This window comes from Xyrauchen texanus, chromosome 10 (genome assembly GCF_025860055.1).
Source record: "Xyrauchen texanus isolate HMW12.3.18 chromosome 10, RBS_HiC_50CHRs, whole genome shotgun sequence".
Classification (NCBI taxonomy): domain Eukaryota; kingdom Metazoa; phylum Chordata; class Actinopteri; order Cypriniformes; family Catostomidae; genus Xyrauchen; species Xyrauchen texanus.
The window spans coordinates 13402883-13418270 of NC_068285.1; the positions used below are offsets into that span (position 1 = coordinate 13402883).

The following is a 15388-nucleotide window of genomic DNA, read 5'->3' on the forward strand; positions in this document are numbered from 1 at the left end:
TAAGCACAATTCTGAAAGTCCCCAATAAAAGAGGCAAAGGAGGCAATGGCCCTGGTTACCTTATCTGCAGGAATCAAAATGTGCCTGTTACAAATACTAAAATATCAACACAAAAAAAACAGTTCTGTTACACATGCCAAAACCAATAAAAAGAAAAAAAGACCAGCCTTAAAAGAATCCACAAAAGCCCATGAGAGTACATTTTCTGTAGTTAATGAAAGGTTTGGCTCTTTTTTCTAAATACAGCTAATTGTAAGTGCTTGACGTGTCTATCACATACATTTACATATATAAGCAATCATTTGATGCATGTTGTACAAAACAGCAAGCTGACTGAGTAGCATGTATTAGGGTGTCAAAATAAGAGTTCCCAGAGGACTATGCAAGAATGAACCTGGTGTCGTGCATGATTCCTTTTCTTTCCAACAACAAAGCACTATAACGTGACATAGTACTCATAATTAACATTTCGAAAATGGGAAGTATTGTTGCCTTCATATGGACCTTGGAAGCTCCTACCTCCGAGTTGGGCATTTGTTACTAAGACATCTCACATTTAAGTGGGAAACAAAATACAATAAGCATTTTCCTGGTCATTCACGTGCTCTGAACTTTTTGATTTGGAATGCACAGACTCACTGAGCACTTTAGGAACACTATATACTAATACTGGTTAGGGCCTCCCTTTGCTCTCAAAATAGCCTCAATTCTTCGAGACATGGATTCCACAAGATGTTTGGAAAAATTCCTTTGAGATTGTAGTCCATTATTGTATCAAGCAATTTTTGCAGATTTATCAGCTGCACATTCATAATGCAAATATCCCATTGTACCATATCCAAAAGGTGTTCTATTGGACTGGGAAGGCCACTCAAGAACAGTGAACTTGTTGTCATGTTCATAAAACCAGTTTGAGATGGCTTTTGCTTTGTGACATGGTGCATTATCATGCTGAAATTAACCATTAGAAGATGGGTAAATTGTGGCCATGAAGGGATTCACATAGTCAGCAACAATACTCAAATGGACCGTGGCATTAAAGCGATGATTGATTGGTATTAACGGGCCCAAAGTGTGCCAAGAATACATTCCCCACACCATTACACCACCGCCACCAGCCTGGACTGTTGACACAAGGCAGGTTGGGTCCATAGATTCATGCTGTTAGTGCCAAATTCTGACCCTACCATCTGTGTGCCTCAGAAGAAATCAAGATTCATCAGACCAGGCTATGTTTTTCCAGTCTTATTGCAGCCTCAGCTTTCTGTTCTTGTCTGACAGAAGTGGAACCCAATGTGGTCTTTTACTGTTGTAGCTCTTCTGCCTCAAGGTTCGACGTGTTGTGCATTCTGAGATGCTATTCTGCTCACTACAATCGTACAGAGCGTTTAACTGAGTTCTCGAAGCCTTTCTTTCAGCTCGAACCTGTCTGGCCATTCTCCGTTGACCTCTGACATCAACAAGGCGTTTCCATCTGCAGAACTGCTGCTTACGGGATGTTTTTTGTTTTTGGCACCATGCTGAGTAAACTCTAGAGACTGTTGTGCATGACAATCCCAGGAGATTTGCATTTTCAGTGTGAACATATTACTGGCAATACTTACACTACAAAATCATGTAAATTAGTTCAGAAGTGTGTGGTTTGGGATACACCTTTTGGTATAGAGCTCAACAGTCTGGTTTCCAGAAGTAAAAGTACCATTAATTTACCCCATAGACAAATAGATTTTTAAAGACAGACCTACCCTAAGCTCCGGGGTTGTTCATCCATGGCATACACCGATCAGCCACAACATAAAACCACCTGCCTAATATCGTGTAGGCCCCCCTCGTGCCACCCAAAAAAGCGCCAACCCACATCTCATAAAAAGTGCTCAATGAGCTGTATGTAAGCCTGCTTAATCAGATGTTAATTAGACTGTGATTCTTTCCTGATGAAAAGATCTAAAACATAAATATCAGAGATGTACATGTGTTATCTGGGATAAGGGCAGCATAAAATGAGGACACTACTGATTAGGCTTTTGCAGTTTATCAGAAACAACACAAACATCAAACTAACCCCCATGCAGACATAACAACAGCTGCAAACAGTCCGCACGAAAGTCATCATATTCAGCAGCCAGAAGATGGCTGCTGATGGGGTAGCCATGGATACACATACCATGCGCAGGTAGTTCATGAGACTGGTGCCATGCTGCCAGATGAGGGAGGATGTGCAACTAAGAGGCTTCATGCCAATCTCCTGACTGCGGTTCAGTTCTTGCACTGCCCCAACAACCACATGCACCGCATCGAACATCAGTGCTGATGACAACTGCAGGAGAAATGAAACAATACATGGAGGTAAAGATAGTGAAGAGAATGGAAGGAAAGAAGAAGAGAGAATAAAGGAAAGGAAAATAGAGAAAGACAGCCAGTAATGTCATAACGTGGACAAGGATTCTTTATGCCTGTTAGGGCTCGAGCAGCTGTCTTCCTCCTGAACAGAAAACTTCATGTCTAAATTATGTTGTGTGGCATCAAAAGAACACATCATATTTAGACACATTTTAAAGACCTTCAGGCAGAAACAATGTCTTATTATTCCATACTGTAAATGAAGGCATTACTATGATTTATGGTTTGCAGTTTTTACTTCTCAGCATATTTGAGCAAAGTTCTGGTTTAAATAATGCAATAAAATTTCTCTCACATTATGGATTATTTAGCCCCTTTCACATCATGACCCCCATAAAATCTGCGATTTAACCACTTAAAAAAAAATTCTAATTAAGTGATTTCTCTTCACATTTAATGAAAACAGTGGCAGCAAGGTATCTGAAGTCATTTCACTCCGAATCCTCCCATTACCGGTTATTATAAAACTTCTCAAGTTTTCTTCTCAAGTGTTTTAGAAACAGGATACTTGAAAACATCCCCTGTCTGCTAGGCACCTTAGGTTAAAATCCTAGCATACCCCCTGATTAATAGATGTGTGTGGGAACATTTTCTATTTTTAATTTGGTATGAAATGCATATTTTATGCTGTAAACTCACCGCTGGACCAGGGTAAGGGCTGATATCACAGCCTTCCCTCCATGACAGGTTCAGACTCCTGATGAACTCTAGGTAGAAAGGATGACTGCTGTTCAGCATGGAGAAGCCAACTATATTTGTCTGATCATCTCCCACATCATCCAGTCGCAACAGAGGGAAATCCTGTGCGAGAAAGAGAGACATTTGATATAACATGGTGTGTAATTCATAGATACAGCAGTGGTTTCCAACCCTATTCCTGCAGGCCCACCAACACTGCACATTTTGTATATCTCCATTTTTCTTAGAGTCTTGGCTAATACTGATGTGTTTAATCAGGTGTGATTGATTAGAGAGGTATCCAAAATGGGTAGTGTTGGGGGGCCTCCAGGAACAGGGTTGGGAGCCAAGAGCCAATCACCTTTTATATACAGACATCACCCGTAAATCAACTCTAGAACACACATGACCATTTGCTATACAAGCTGGGAAATGTGTTTTTTAAGCATAATATAAGGATAAAGAATAACAATTTATGATACCAGTATTTTCTGATTTTATTGCTTTGAAATAAGTTCTTTGATCGTAATCTTGACCAACCGTTTTGGAGATATTTTGGTCTTTCTCCATTCAAGTAGCTGCACTGGCATGACTGGAAATAGCCTCCGAAGAGCGTTCCAAAGATGGCCGACATTGGACTGACTTGCTAGAAAGGCTGTGTCCCAAATGACACACTATACACTATGCACTTACAAAATGTACTATGCACTCAGCCATGTAGTGTATGAATTTTCAGAAGTGTAGTATCGTCCCAAATGGAACATTTAAAGTTTTTTTACTACATGGAAGCGTTCACCATTTAACAGCTGACGAAAGTGACGTTTCAAACCCAAACTTTGTGTTGCCACTAGCTTTAAGGCACTGTTCACCCTCAGTTAAACACATATATCTTATATGATGGTAAAGCATTGACTCTCTTTTGTAAAGTACTGTCTTCACAGAAGTTTCACTAGTTGTAAGATTCTCCATTATATACAATTGTTTGGCCAGATCACCATCGCTGCAAATAAATCTGCCCTTTCCGCTACTTACTCTACAAAATGACGCAGCTTTTGGTATAGAGCGCAACAGTCTGGTTCCGGAAGTAAAAGTCCCATTAATTTACCCCATAGACTAATTGATTTTTAACAATAACTTATAAACATTTAAAGACAGACCAACCATGAGCTCCAAGGTTGTTCATCGATGGTATATGCTTCCGTTGAAGCCTGAAAATTAAAAATAGCGTTTGATAGCAGAATTCATGGTAAACAACTACATTACCCATGGTACAGCAGATAAATATCACCCAATCAGAGATCAGAAACCTTGTACATCCTTGTACCTTTATCTTTCATTTTATTTTTGCCTCAAAACAAAGTTCGTGATGTTGTGATTCACCTCGGAGCTGGTTGCTTTGGTTCATGGCTCACAACTCTTTTATAAAGGATTTTAATAAAAGTCTATGGAAGAAATGAATGGGGAAAATACTTCCGGAACACAGTCAAATGAAAAAGCGGGCGGTCACTGTTGCGCTCAATTACACATGTTGGCCCCAAGACTCTAGATAATAACTCTAGGGCCTAGAGTGTGCATGCACGTTTACGTTCCTCATATTTGAAAATACACTCGCATAAATTTCAGTTAAACTGGCTACAGGCGATGCCGCAACAGAACACATGTGAGTATTTAACAGTAAATCATATTATAAAACACATAAAATACAAAAGATGTGTGCCAAACCGCACACTTCTGCACTATTCTAAGCCATTTTGTAGTGTAAGTAGAGTGAGTGGTACGTTTACACTGAAAATGCAGCAAAAAGAAGTTTACTTTAAGTACATGGATGATGCACTTATTCAACCATCAAAACCGTGTGTGTCACATTCCCTGTTGTCTTTTGTTTTTGTGCTTTTATGTTGGAGTTTAGGTTAGTTCTTGCATGTTTGGTTATGCTCTGTGCTAGGTTCCCTGTGTTTTTCTTTGTTCTGAGTTTTATGTAACGAGGCAGACGAGGATGAGGATCTACGTGCAGCTTTTAATAACAAAACAAGAAAACTCAGAACAAAGAAAAACACAGGGAACCTAGCACAGAGCATAACCAAACATGCAAGAACTAACCTAAACTCCAACATAAAAGCACAAAAACAAAATACAACAGGGAATGTGACAGTGTGGAAGGTTGGACACTTCATGCACTCAGCGCACGTGGCTTGCCGTACATAGCGGAAGGGGGGAAGTTACCTGGCTAAAAAATAAAGAATGTAGCAGCTTGCGAAGCTTCAGTGGATACAGCATCTTACAAATGTGAGTTGAATGCTTTACCATCACCCCAAGCTGTGTGAATATGGTAAGTTGTTTAAGATAAGTGTTGAACTGATGTTAGCTAACCTGCTAAAGCTAGCTGCAATACATCACGTGCATTTGAAACGTCACTTCCGTCAGCTGTTAAACGGCGAATGCCGTTATGTGTTCCTTTTGGGATGATACTACATTTTGAAAATTCATACACTACATGGCTGAGTGCATAATATATTTTAAAAGTGTATAGTGTATAGTGTGTCATTTTGGACACAGCTAATGTGTTTCTTTGCAGTATTTATTATCAAGTGCCATTTCTGTCGAATAGTCAGATAAACCAAGAGGGAGCCTCATTCTTCAGAGTTCTATCATTGCTGCATGCTAATGGTGAGTTTTCTAGAATATTCTCGAGTACTACATACACATTTTTAAAACAGTTTTTCAAAAGAAGTAGTATATTATTGTATATTATTTAAACGTGTTATAAAAGAGCTATATTAGTTCTTAATGGGAATACTGTTTATTGCTTATATTGACATCTACACTCATTTACTGTTGAACAGTTGAGATAAACCTCCTTTTATTGAATTTTATCAATAAATAATGTAGGCTAATATTAACCAGTAATTTATGGTTTCAGACAGATAAAAACTGCAGTAGGCTACACTGAAGCAGAGTTGTGGGATCTCATTAAAATGAAATGGAAATAGGATTGTTAATATTTGGATGTGTTTACCATGCTAGGCTGTTCTGTCATTTTTTTATTGATTTAATTTTTGTTTTATTTTTTTATAAAAATTGTTTCCTCAATCTGAGTGGTTAAAAACTTGGTGACTTTATTTTAGATATGCAATCTGGATAACAAATTGTCAAATTGAGTCTAAGTGGTCATTACAAAAAAAGAGACACCTTGGCTGTTAGCGGTCAATATTTACCAACCATAGGAAATGAATGGGAAAGACCCTAACAAAGAGCAAATTAAATGTATATATGTATATACATATATAACATGTATATATATATATATATATATATATATATATATATATATATATATATATATATATATATATATATATATATATGTTGAATACAATCTATATATCAGCCACAATGCTGAATGTACACACACAGAAATGAAGGGGTGAGACTATAAAACATCCAGAGTGCAAAAGATTCACACACACACACACACACACACATGTTGGTCTACCTATCATTATGAGGACTTTCCATAGACATAATGGTTTTTATACTGTACAAACTTTATATTCTATCCTCTAAACCTAACACAACCCCTAAACCTAACCCTCACAGAAAACCTTCTGCATTTTTACATTTTCAATAAAACATTGTTTAGTATGATTTTTAAGTGATTTGTATTATGGGGACACTAGAAATGTCCTCATAAATCACATTTATAGCATAATACCCTTGTAATTACTAATTTGTAACTTACAAAATTGTCCTCGTAAATCACAAAAACACGCGCACACACACACACACACACACACACACACACACACACACACACACACACACACACACACATACACAGAGAGAAAATTGAATGGGTCAGACTGTGACACAGCCAGAATGCACATACACAATTGCATGCAGAGTGCACACACAGCACCAGACACCACCGACAAAATGTCCCCACAAGGTAAAAAATGTTGGGTTTTACTATCCTTATGGGGACATTTGGTCCCCAAAAAGTGATAAATACACACCCCCCCCACACACACACACGACTTTCCATAGACATAATGGTTTTTATACTGTACAAACTATATATTCTATCCCCTAAACCTAACCCTACCCCTAAACCTAACCCTCACAGAAAACATTCTGCATTTTTACATTTTCAAAAAACATCATTTAGTATGATTTATAAAAAAAAATGGGTGTCACACACGCACACTCGCGCACACACACATCAAAGAGATCAAAGAACAGAAATGTCTGAGTCTGACCCCAGTTTATGTGGTTAGGTGCCTTCCAGACAAAACACTGAACCTTTTTGTAATGGAAACAAAGAAACTTTCCCACAGCTCTGAGATTTACATGTGGCCTCTTGGGCATATCTCACAGTTCATTCTGTGGCAGCACCATGGCGAAATGCTATACTGTTCAATGCTATACTGTTCAATGCTATACTGTTCTGAACAATAGCTTGACACCAGTGAAGAACAACAAGGGCTTGCTGAGATGGCTGCATAAAACACTGCAGCTGCACTATTGGCTATTATTATCACAACATGATTTTCAAGTCATGTTATTTTTCTGTCTCTCACCAGATGGCAGCAATCTGCCCCATGACACATTCTCATAGTATCTCATATGTTTAAACTTACAGAAGTGTAGATTTTTACTGCAGTGAAGTTACTTATTTACATATGCAGATGATTGTGACGCATCAAGACAGCCCTGTTGAAAGATTCCGATGGCAATCTTATAGCAACTGAAGCAAACTGCCTTGAACGCTGGAAAGAGCACTTCAGCCACCTTCTGCAGCACGGTACCCCCCCTGCTGATACCGCCACCTTATCGACCGTTAATGCTACAGCACTAAGTGCTGTCTGCAATACAGACCCTGTCACACCTGAGGAAGTCAGAGCCGCTCTGGAAAAACTAAACAACAGGAAAGCCCCCGGCATCTGTGCAATAACCGCTGAGATGCTAAATTCTGGGGGTGAAACCATTGTCGAGTGGCTTACCCACATATTCAATGAGGTGTGGGAGACAGAAAGGCTTCCCAGCGACTGGACCAGAGGAGTCATCCTGCCCTTCTGGAAACATAAAGGTGACAGGCTAGTCTGCGGCACGCTCTCCATCCCAGGCAAACTCTTTACCAAGATTTTGCTCACTCGTGCTCTCCCAGCCATCAGAAGCAGCCGCCGCCCCCAGCAGGCTGGCTTCATGCCTAACCGCTCCACGAACCAAATCTCTGCCGTTCGCTTGATGATAGAGAAGACCTATGAATTCCGTAAAGATCGCCATCGTTACATTGGGTTCATAGATCTGAAGGCTGCCTTTGACACCGTTTGCCATACTTCATTGTGGAGTATCCTACACGCCCTTGGAGCACCACCCAAGATCGTTGCACTATTCAAGCTGTTTTATAGCAACGCTCAGAGCTGTGTCCGTATTAACGGCAGAGACTCAGACTGGTTTCCCATCTCCAGTGGCGTTCGCCAGGGCTGCGTGGCTGCTCCTGACCTCTTCAACTGCATCATTGACCATCTGATGTCTAGGGTTTGTGAGCGGGTCCCCGGAGTGTCCTTCGGCAGTTACCACCTGACTGACCTGGAGTACGCTGATGACACCATCCTGCTCAGCACGTCCTACAGCCAGTTGAGAGACGCTCTGGGCATATACAGCGAAGAGGCTGAGAAGCTTGGCCTTCAGGTGAACTGGACAAAAACCAAGTTTATGTATGTCGGTGATGGACCGCATCCAACCTCCCTGCAGTTTAGCAATGATATTGTAGAGCCTGTCAACAACTTTGTGTATCTGGGATCCTTAGTGACAGACAACGGGGACCTAAAACCAGAGATTACCCGCAGAAGAGCCCTGGCTGCGTCAGCTCTGCAGTCTCTCTGGAAACCACTTTGGAGGCACCAGTCCATCTCACGCAAGACGAAGCTCCGGATTTACAACTCAGCAGTACTCTCCATCCTGCTTTATGGCTCAGAGACTTGGCCCTTAAATAAGACACTGATTACAAGATTAGATGGCTTTGATAGCAGGGCCCTCAGGACCATTGAGAAGATCAGGTGGCCCCAGCGGATTTCCAATCAAGTGCTTAGAGCCCGCACGTGCCAGCCCAGAGCATCTTGCCTGGCTGCGCAACGTCGCACCCGCTGGCTTGGCCATGTCCTCCGTTTGCCTCCTGACCACCCGACAAGAGCCATTCTCCAGTTTGATCCGAGAGTCGCAGGCTGGAGACGACCACGAGGTAGACCCCGCACCCGATGGCTTGACGTCCTTGCGGGCGACCTCCAACAACATGGAGTTGCTGTGGAGGATGCAGAGCAGATGGCACAAGACCGTCAGCAATGGAAACAACTGGTTCATCTGGTCGGCTCAACGCACAGGGATGGGACGCCCCCATACCCATTGCAGGAGCCAAAATAATAATAATAATAATAATAGATGATTGTGAAGTTGAAAAATGTACATGTAAATAAGATCTAAATATCCTAAAATCTAATTTTATAATAATTGTATTATTACTACTTCAGGGAAGTTAGGGGTGGGTTAACATCATCGCTAGATTTTTCGCCATGTTTTGACAGATTTATTATTATAATATTTATACAGTTGTGGCTTTTCTGCCTATAGAAACACTAGAATCACACATATTTATTAACTCAAGTGCGTGTTCCCTATGGGACAACCCTCATAAATAAATAATAATTTACTGAAGGCAAAGTCCAAACTAACTAGAGCTCCACTCAATATAAGTGGTGCCTATTTGGAGCATTCAATGGAAACATAAAACATTTTTATTTTTTTGTCACCATGAGTATCATGGCTTTCACCTTGGCTGCAAAATCAATCGCCTTCTGATCTTTATCACCCACTACCAAGTGGAGAATCCCAAAGGTAGTTAGTGTTGCTTGTTAATGGTAACATCTAAAATATCTTTTCCAGATGTCTAGAAGCAGTAAGAGAGCTCTTGGAGAATCTATCATGGTCATTGGTGCCAAAACAAAGGAATTTGTAGATTATTTATCACAAATAATCTCTCACCACATGGCAGCTGAGCTGAGGGAGGATCCAACTCCACCTCTAAAGACATTCAGTCACCTTGTCATAATGAGTTTACCAATATTTCTGCATTTATTGATCAGATTTTCTACACGTGTCTAAAGTTCAGGGACATTGCAAGGAAATATGTGGAAGGTCCTTGTTCTGTCTTTGTGATATAACCTTTTATGTTTAGATTCATCATGAGAATGATTGTCATAGTTTATAAATGTAGAGGTATGATCAATAGCACAACTCTCTTGACTGGCTTGATAATGAAAAGACCGGAACAAAAGTGTCTTTCATCTTCAGTCTGCTCTCAATTAGATTGCAGACAATGTGAAATGGACAAGATGATGACCTCTTTCAAGACACATTAAATTGTAGAGGCACCAACTTTGCTACTGACAGACATCACTCAACAGCCACCAAAGAATCTAGTGTACATTTTTAATATTGCCTGGGAGTCATCAGGATTTGTCCCTATTCTGGGAGAAGGGCATGCCAAAGTCAGCTTAATAAAATGGCCAAGCTTGTATTTGAAAGTAAACCTCACACTGACGCCCACTCCCAGCATCCAAATGTCATAAATTACACTATTTGAAAGATGTACATTGAAACATTCATTATGGTGCCATAATAATAATAATAATAATAATAATAAAATATTGCAAACAATCATCCTAAAGTAAAATATACTTCTGTTCATCTTCTCTCCTACTCCTATTCATTCGTCTGAAGTCTCTTTTTTGCTAGACAAGCTCTTTGTAAAATTGCTTCTTTACTGCAGACTGAGCACTGGCTACCTCCCAAACAAACAAACAAATAAATAAATAAATAATATATATATATATATATATATATATATATATATATATATATATATATATATATATATATATATATATATATATATATATATAGATAGATATTTAAGCAATATCACAAGAGCAAGAGTGCGATATTGTCCTACATCAGCACTGCTGTGATTAGGCCGCAGATATAGCACACATATAGCACGATTGCGAGTGTGATATTGCTTATATACAACAATTCAATAAACAAGTACATTTAAAAAAATTAGGAAAAACTGAGTACGGTCATAAAAACGCATTTATGCATGGAACTACTTTATTACGCGACCGATCACAATCTGCCGTTGCTGGTTCAAAACAAATGATGCGTCCAAACCTCCGTTAGTAATTCAAAAAGTTCACTTCAGAAATAGTATCATGGCTTGTGCTGTTTCTAACAAGTCATTGGATAAACAAGGATAGACGGATGGATGTGTGTGTGTGTGTGTGTGTGTGTGTGAGTGTGTGTGAGAGAGAGAGAGAGAGAGAGAGAGAGAGAGAGAGAGAGATGTAGCATGTGCAATCACCTGTTGCCACACCCAATCAGAGATGCTTTCAGCTTTCTGAAGGTCAGCTGTCTCAGTGGAATATAGACGTCCAAGTGGGGTATTCCTCTCTATTTCGCGGTAGCCAGTGCGCAAATGTCATTCACTATAGAAACAGCGATGTCCTCTGCCATTTTAAATAGTATGTATCCAATGTGGAAATTCACAGAGGGCTGTTCTATGTAAACAATGACTAACCAGCTGGCTCATATTACACACAATAATGATCTTTTGCCACCACCTGCTGGCTAACATATGTCATTTAAAAAATAAAGCCAGTAACTCCTAACAGATACACTTTAGTTTAGAACAGCATGAACGTGGAGTGATGCACACACAGTGAAGCATCAGAGTGGTGATGCTGTCACACCATCAGTGCTCATGGAACGTCTCTCGTCCAATCAGATTCGAGGACCGGAACTAACTGTGGTGTGTATATATATATAAAATACAGGTTAAAGGAATATGTAGTTTCCAACTAATTCCACAGTCAAATGTTTTGTTTTAAATATTTAAATCAAACTAATTCTAAATGTAATGTTGAACTCAATTGTTAATCAAATGTTGAAAATATGTTGTGTATATTAAAGTCATTAAAGCAAGTTTCCGGGTTTCACTACATGACAACATTTGTGGCAAAATGTTGATTACCCAAAAAAATTGTTTCAACTTGTTCCTACTTTTCTTAAAAAAAAGCAAATATCTGGGTTACAGTAAATTAAAGTAAATTCGTAAACATTAAAATACTGTTTTAAAAGGACAGTCACAAGACGTATACAATATTTGTCCGATAACATGACTTTAGTATGATAAAATCACTTACTAACCATTTCTTTGCAAAGTTAAATCCGATTTTACAACTTCGCTGCTATGACAATGTAACATCGTAGACATTAAAATCCTAAAACGGCTGTAAAAATGACAATTTAAACAGTTTTTATAAAATTATAAACTTCACATTTCTGCCTTTAAACGCTCCAAAAATTGTCCCCATTCACTTCCACAGTTAAGTGCCTCACTGTAACCTTAATTTAAGTTAAAATAAATATTTGTGGTAATTATTATGCCACAAATGCTGTCGATTGAGCTTAGCTTGTACTGAACTCAAAAGGGTTGGGAACCGAGAATAAAATAATAATAAAAAATACTGGAACCGTTTAATTATCATGACTAGATTCAATTAACAGCTCTCACATGTGCAATTTTCCACCGATGCGGACCGAACACTGTACTGAAATACTCACAGTACAGCAACACAAAGCACATTCAGTGCAGTCTGATACAAGAACAATTGAGTCGTATGAGCCAGTTCTTTTGAATCTACAGCACAAAACAGCCAGCACATCCAGTATAGTCCGATTCCTGAACAAATGACTCTATGTGCTGGTTCTTTTTAGTGAATCAAAAACACTTGTACATCAGTCAGAGCAGCTAATTAATTAATCATATACTGTTGCACATATTATGAATGTACAACTCAAAATGAAATAAGCACTGTTGAAGTCTCACAAGGATGATGTACAACAAAAGGTTACATAAATGTTGTACTTCAGAGCTGTGAGACTTCATTATCTGGTCCTTCAGATAAAAATATGCAGTTAAATTTGTATTATAATCACATGAGGTTTGTTGTAATCATCGTAATAATACAATAATAGAATAATAACAATATAAATGTTATAACATTTCTTGTTTGTTTAGAATTTTTATTTATTATCTGGTTACGATCAATTATTGGACTTAATTTATGCATCTAAGCGGGTATTTACACTAAACGGATTTCTATATGATTAAATAGGCACATTACATTTACACTTGGCCACATCAATGTGTCTATGCCAAGCGGATGTGATTTATTATTTGTGATTTACTAAAGTGACTTCACCCTGCACGCGTACTGTATCTGTGTGTGAACACTTCGTTTTTCCTCTCGGAGCTTGTCGTAGGTAAGATGCATCCATGCACGTAAGCAGCGCTCATTGTTGGTGTTTAGTTTCAGTTTCTACAGTGATCTGAATGAAAGAAATTAAGAAAAATGTTCTGTCTCTTCTACAATGTGCAACCGTTTCTTAATGTGTTATTATTTATTGCATGACGCAAACCCTATGGAAATACTTGGTTACTTCTTTTATATTTAGCATTTTCCCTATGCTGACTTATCATTATTTTGGGCGGTGTAGCGTTTACATATGTGGCTTCAACAGCCAGATGCATTTACACTTGACCACGTTTCAAATAGTGATCGAATTCATATCCGTCTTCATATCCACGGGCATTTCTGCTTGGTCTTGTCATGATTGGATAGCAATCTGATCAATAACAACACATAAAGTGACCAAGTCTAAATACTCCCTAAAAAGTATGCAAACATGTCTTTTACAAGAATTGAATGAAATGTATTTCGGATTTTCTTAAATCTGCTCTTAAAAATCTGAAATGATTTCACCATTTTGCAACAGGCTGCTGAGGGCAGTAAATGCAATGAGAAAGCATTTATTTATTTTTTTCTCCCCTTTTATCCCCAATTTTGAATGGCCAATTCTCAATGCATCTAAGTCCTTGTGGTGACGTACTGACTCGCCGCAATCTGGGTGGCGGAGGACAAATCTCAGTTACCGCCGCATCTGAGATGTCAATCATCTTACATTTACATTTTACATTTATGAATTTGGCAGATGCTTTTATCCAAAGTGACTTACAGTGCACTTATGACAGGGACAATCCCCCCGGAGCAACCTGTAGTGCCTTGCTCAAGGACACAATGGTGGTTGCTGTGGGGATCGAACCAGCAACCTTCTGATTACAAGTAATGTGCTTTAGGCCAGTACGCCACCACCACCACTCTTATCATGTGGCTTGTTGAGCATGTTACCACGAAGACGTTTACACCACACATTACAGAGACCACGAAGAGGTTACCCATGTGACTCTACCCTCCCTAGCAACTGGGCCAATTTGGTTGCATAGGAGACCTGGCTGGAGTCACTCAGCACTCCTTGGATTCAAACTCACAACTCCAGGTGTGGTAGGCAGCATCAATAATTGTTTTCCTCGAAAGTACTGATAGAATTGTTAAGAGGAATTGGAACTGAAATCATTAAGAGGAATCGGAACCGGAAAGTTCAATTCCTTATGATTCCCATCCCCACACAGAATATTCCATATATTGAGGCAACAATATATTTGGGCAGTATCTAATCTTATCTTCCGATATCAGTTTGCCAACATGTTTACCTCCCAAAGTCAAAAGATTTAGCCTAATTCACTTTAAACTTGTAGCAGCTGTATTAAATCCTAAACTCACAACAAAAGCAAAAGAGACAAAAAAAAATGCAACCTCAAAACAAGGGCATAATCCACCTCAGCCACAATGATGATGATAAATGGCATGGATGCACTGTGCATCTCTGATGAGCTAACTGGTCAATGGCCAGGCCTGCCGGTGATGTTATTGGATGATGGTGGTTAAGGGGAGAAATGATAGTGTCATTCATCAAAGGGAAAAAAAGAGGTTGGTTTACCATTGTGGTGAGGATGTACTTGTAGAAGGCTGAAGTCATTCCTAATTCTGAGGCCTAGAGAGAGGGAGAAATGGCAAGATATTTGTTGGATACCATAAATATAGTCCCTATTTTGGGTTTTACATGCCTGAATAAATTTCTTGTAACAAGTATGTGTGTTTTGTAATAACACTTGTAAAAAAAAGTTGCCCTGCTGTCTAGCGAACAGTGATATGAAGTGATATTTCAATTTATTAGGCATATGATGGAAATGAGTTCATTTTCAGGCTTATTTTTTCTAAGCACATAAAAACACTGTCATCCTTTTATGTAAAATACTTAATTAAAATTAACTGTCTATTTAAATCATTAAAAT

General features: G+C 39.0%; 2 protein-coding genes across 2 annotated transcripts in view; one reads left to right on the top strand and one right to left on the bottom strand.

Moving 5' to 3' along the window:
- Positions 1-15388, top strand: part of LOC127650920 (zinc finger protein 449-like) — a 451526-nt gene that overhangs the window by 420695 nt on the left and 15443 nt on the right. The window lies entirely within an intron of this gene.
- Positions 1-15388, bottom strand: part of LOC127650912 (glutamate receptor ionotropic, kainate 5) — a 144212-nt gene that overhangs the window by 40180 nt on the left and 88644 nt on the right. The window contains exons 7-9 of the mRNA XM_052136565.1: positions 15034-15087; positions 3040-3201; positions 2165-2317 (exon numbers count right to left, since the gene is read on the bottom strand). Of these exons, the coding sequence (XP_051992525.1) occupies positions 2165-2317; positions 3040-3201; positions 15034-15087 (369 nt within the window). The remainder of the gene's footprint in view (positions 1-2164; positions 2318-3039; positions 3202-15033; positions 15088-15388) is intronic.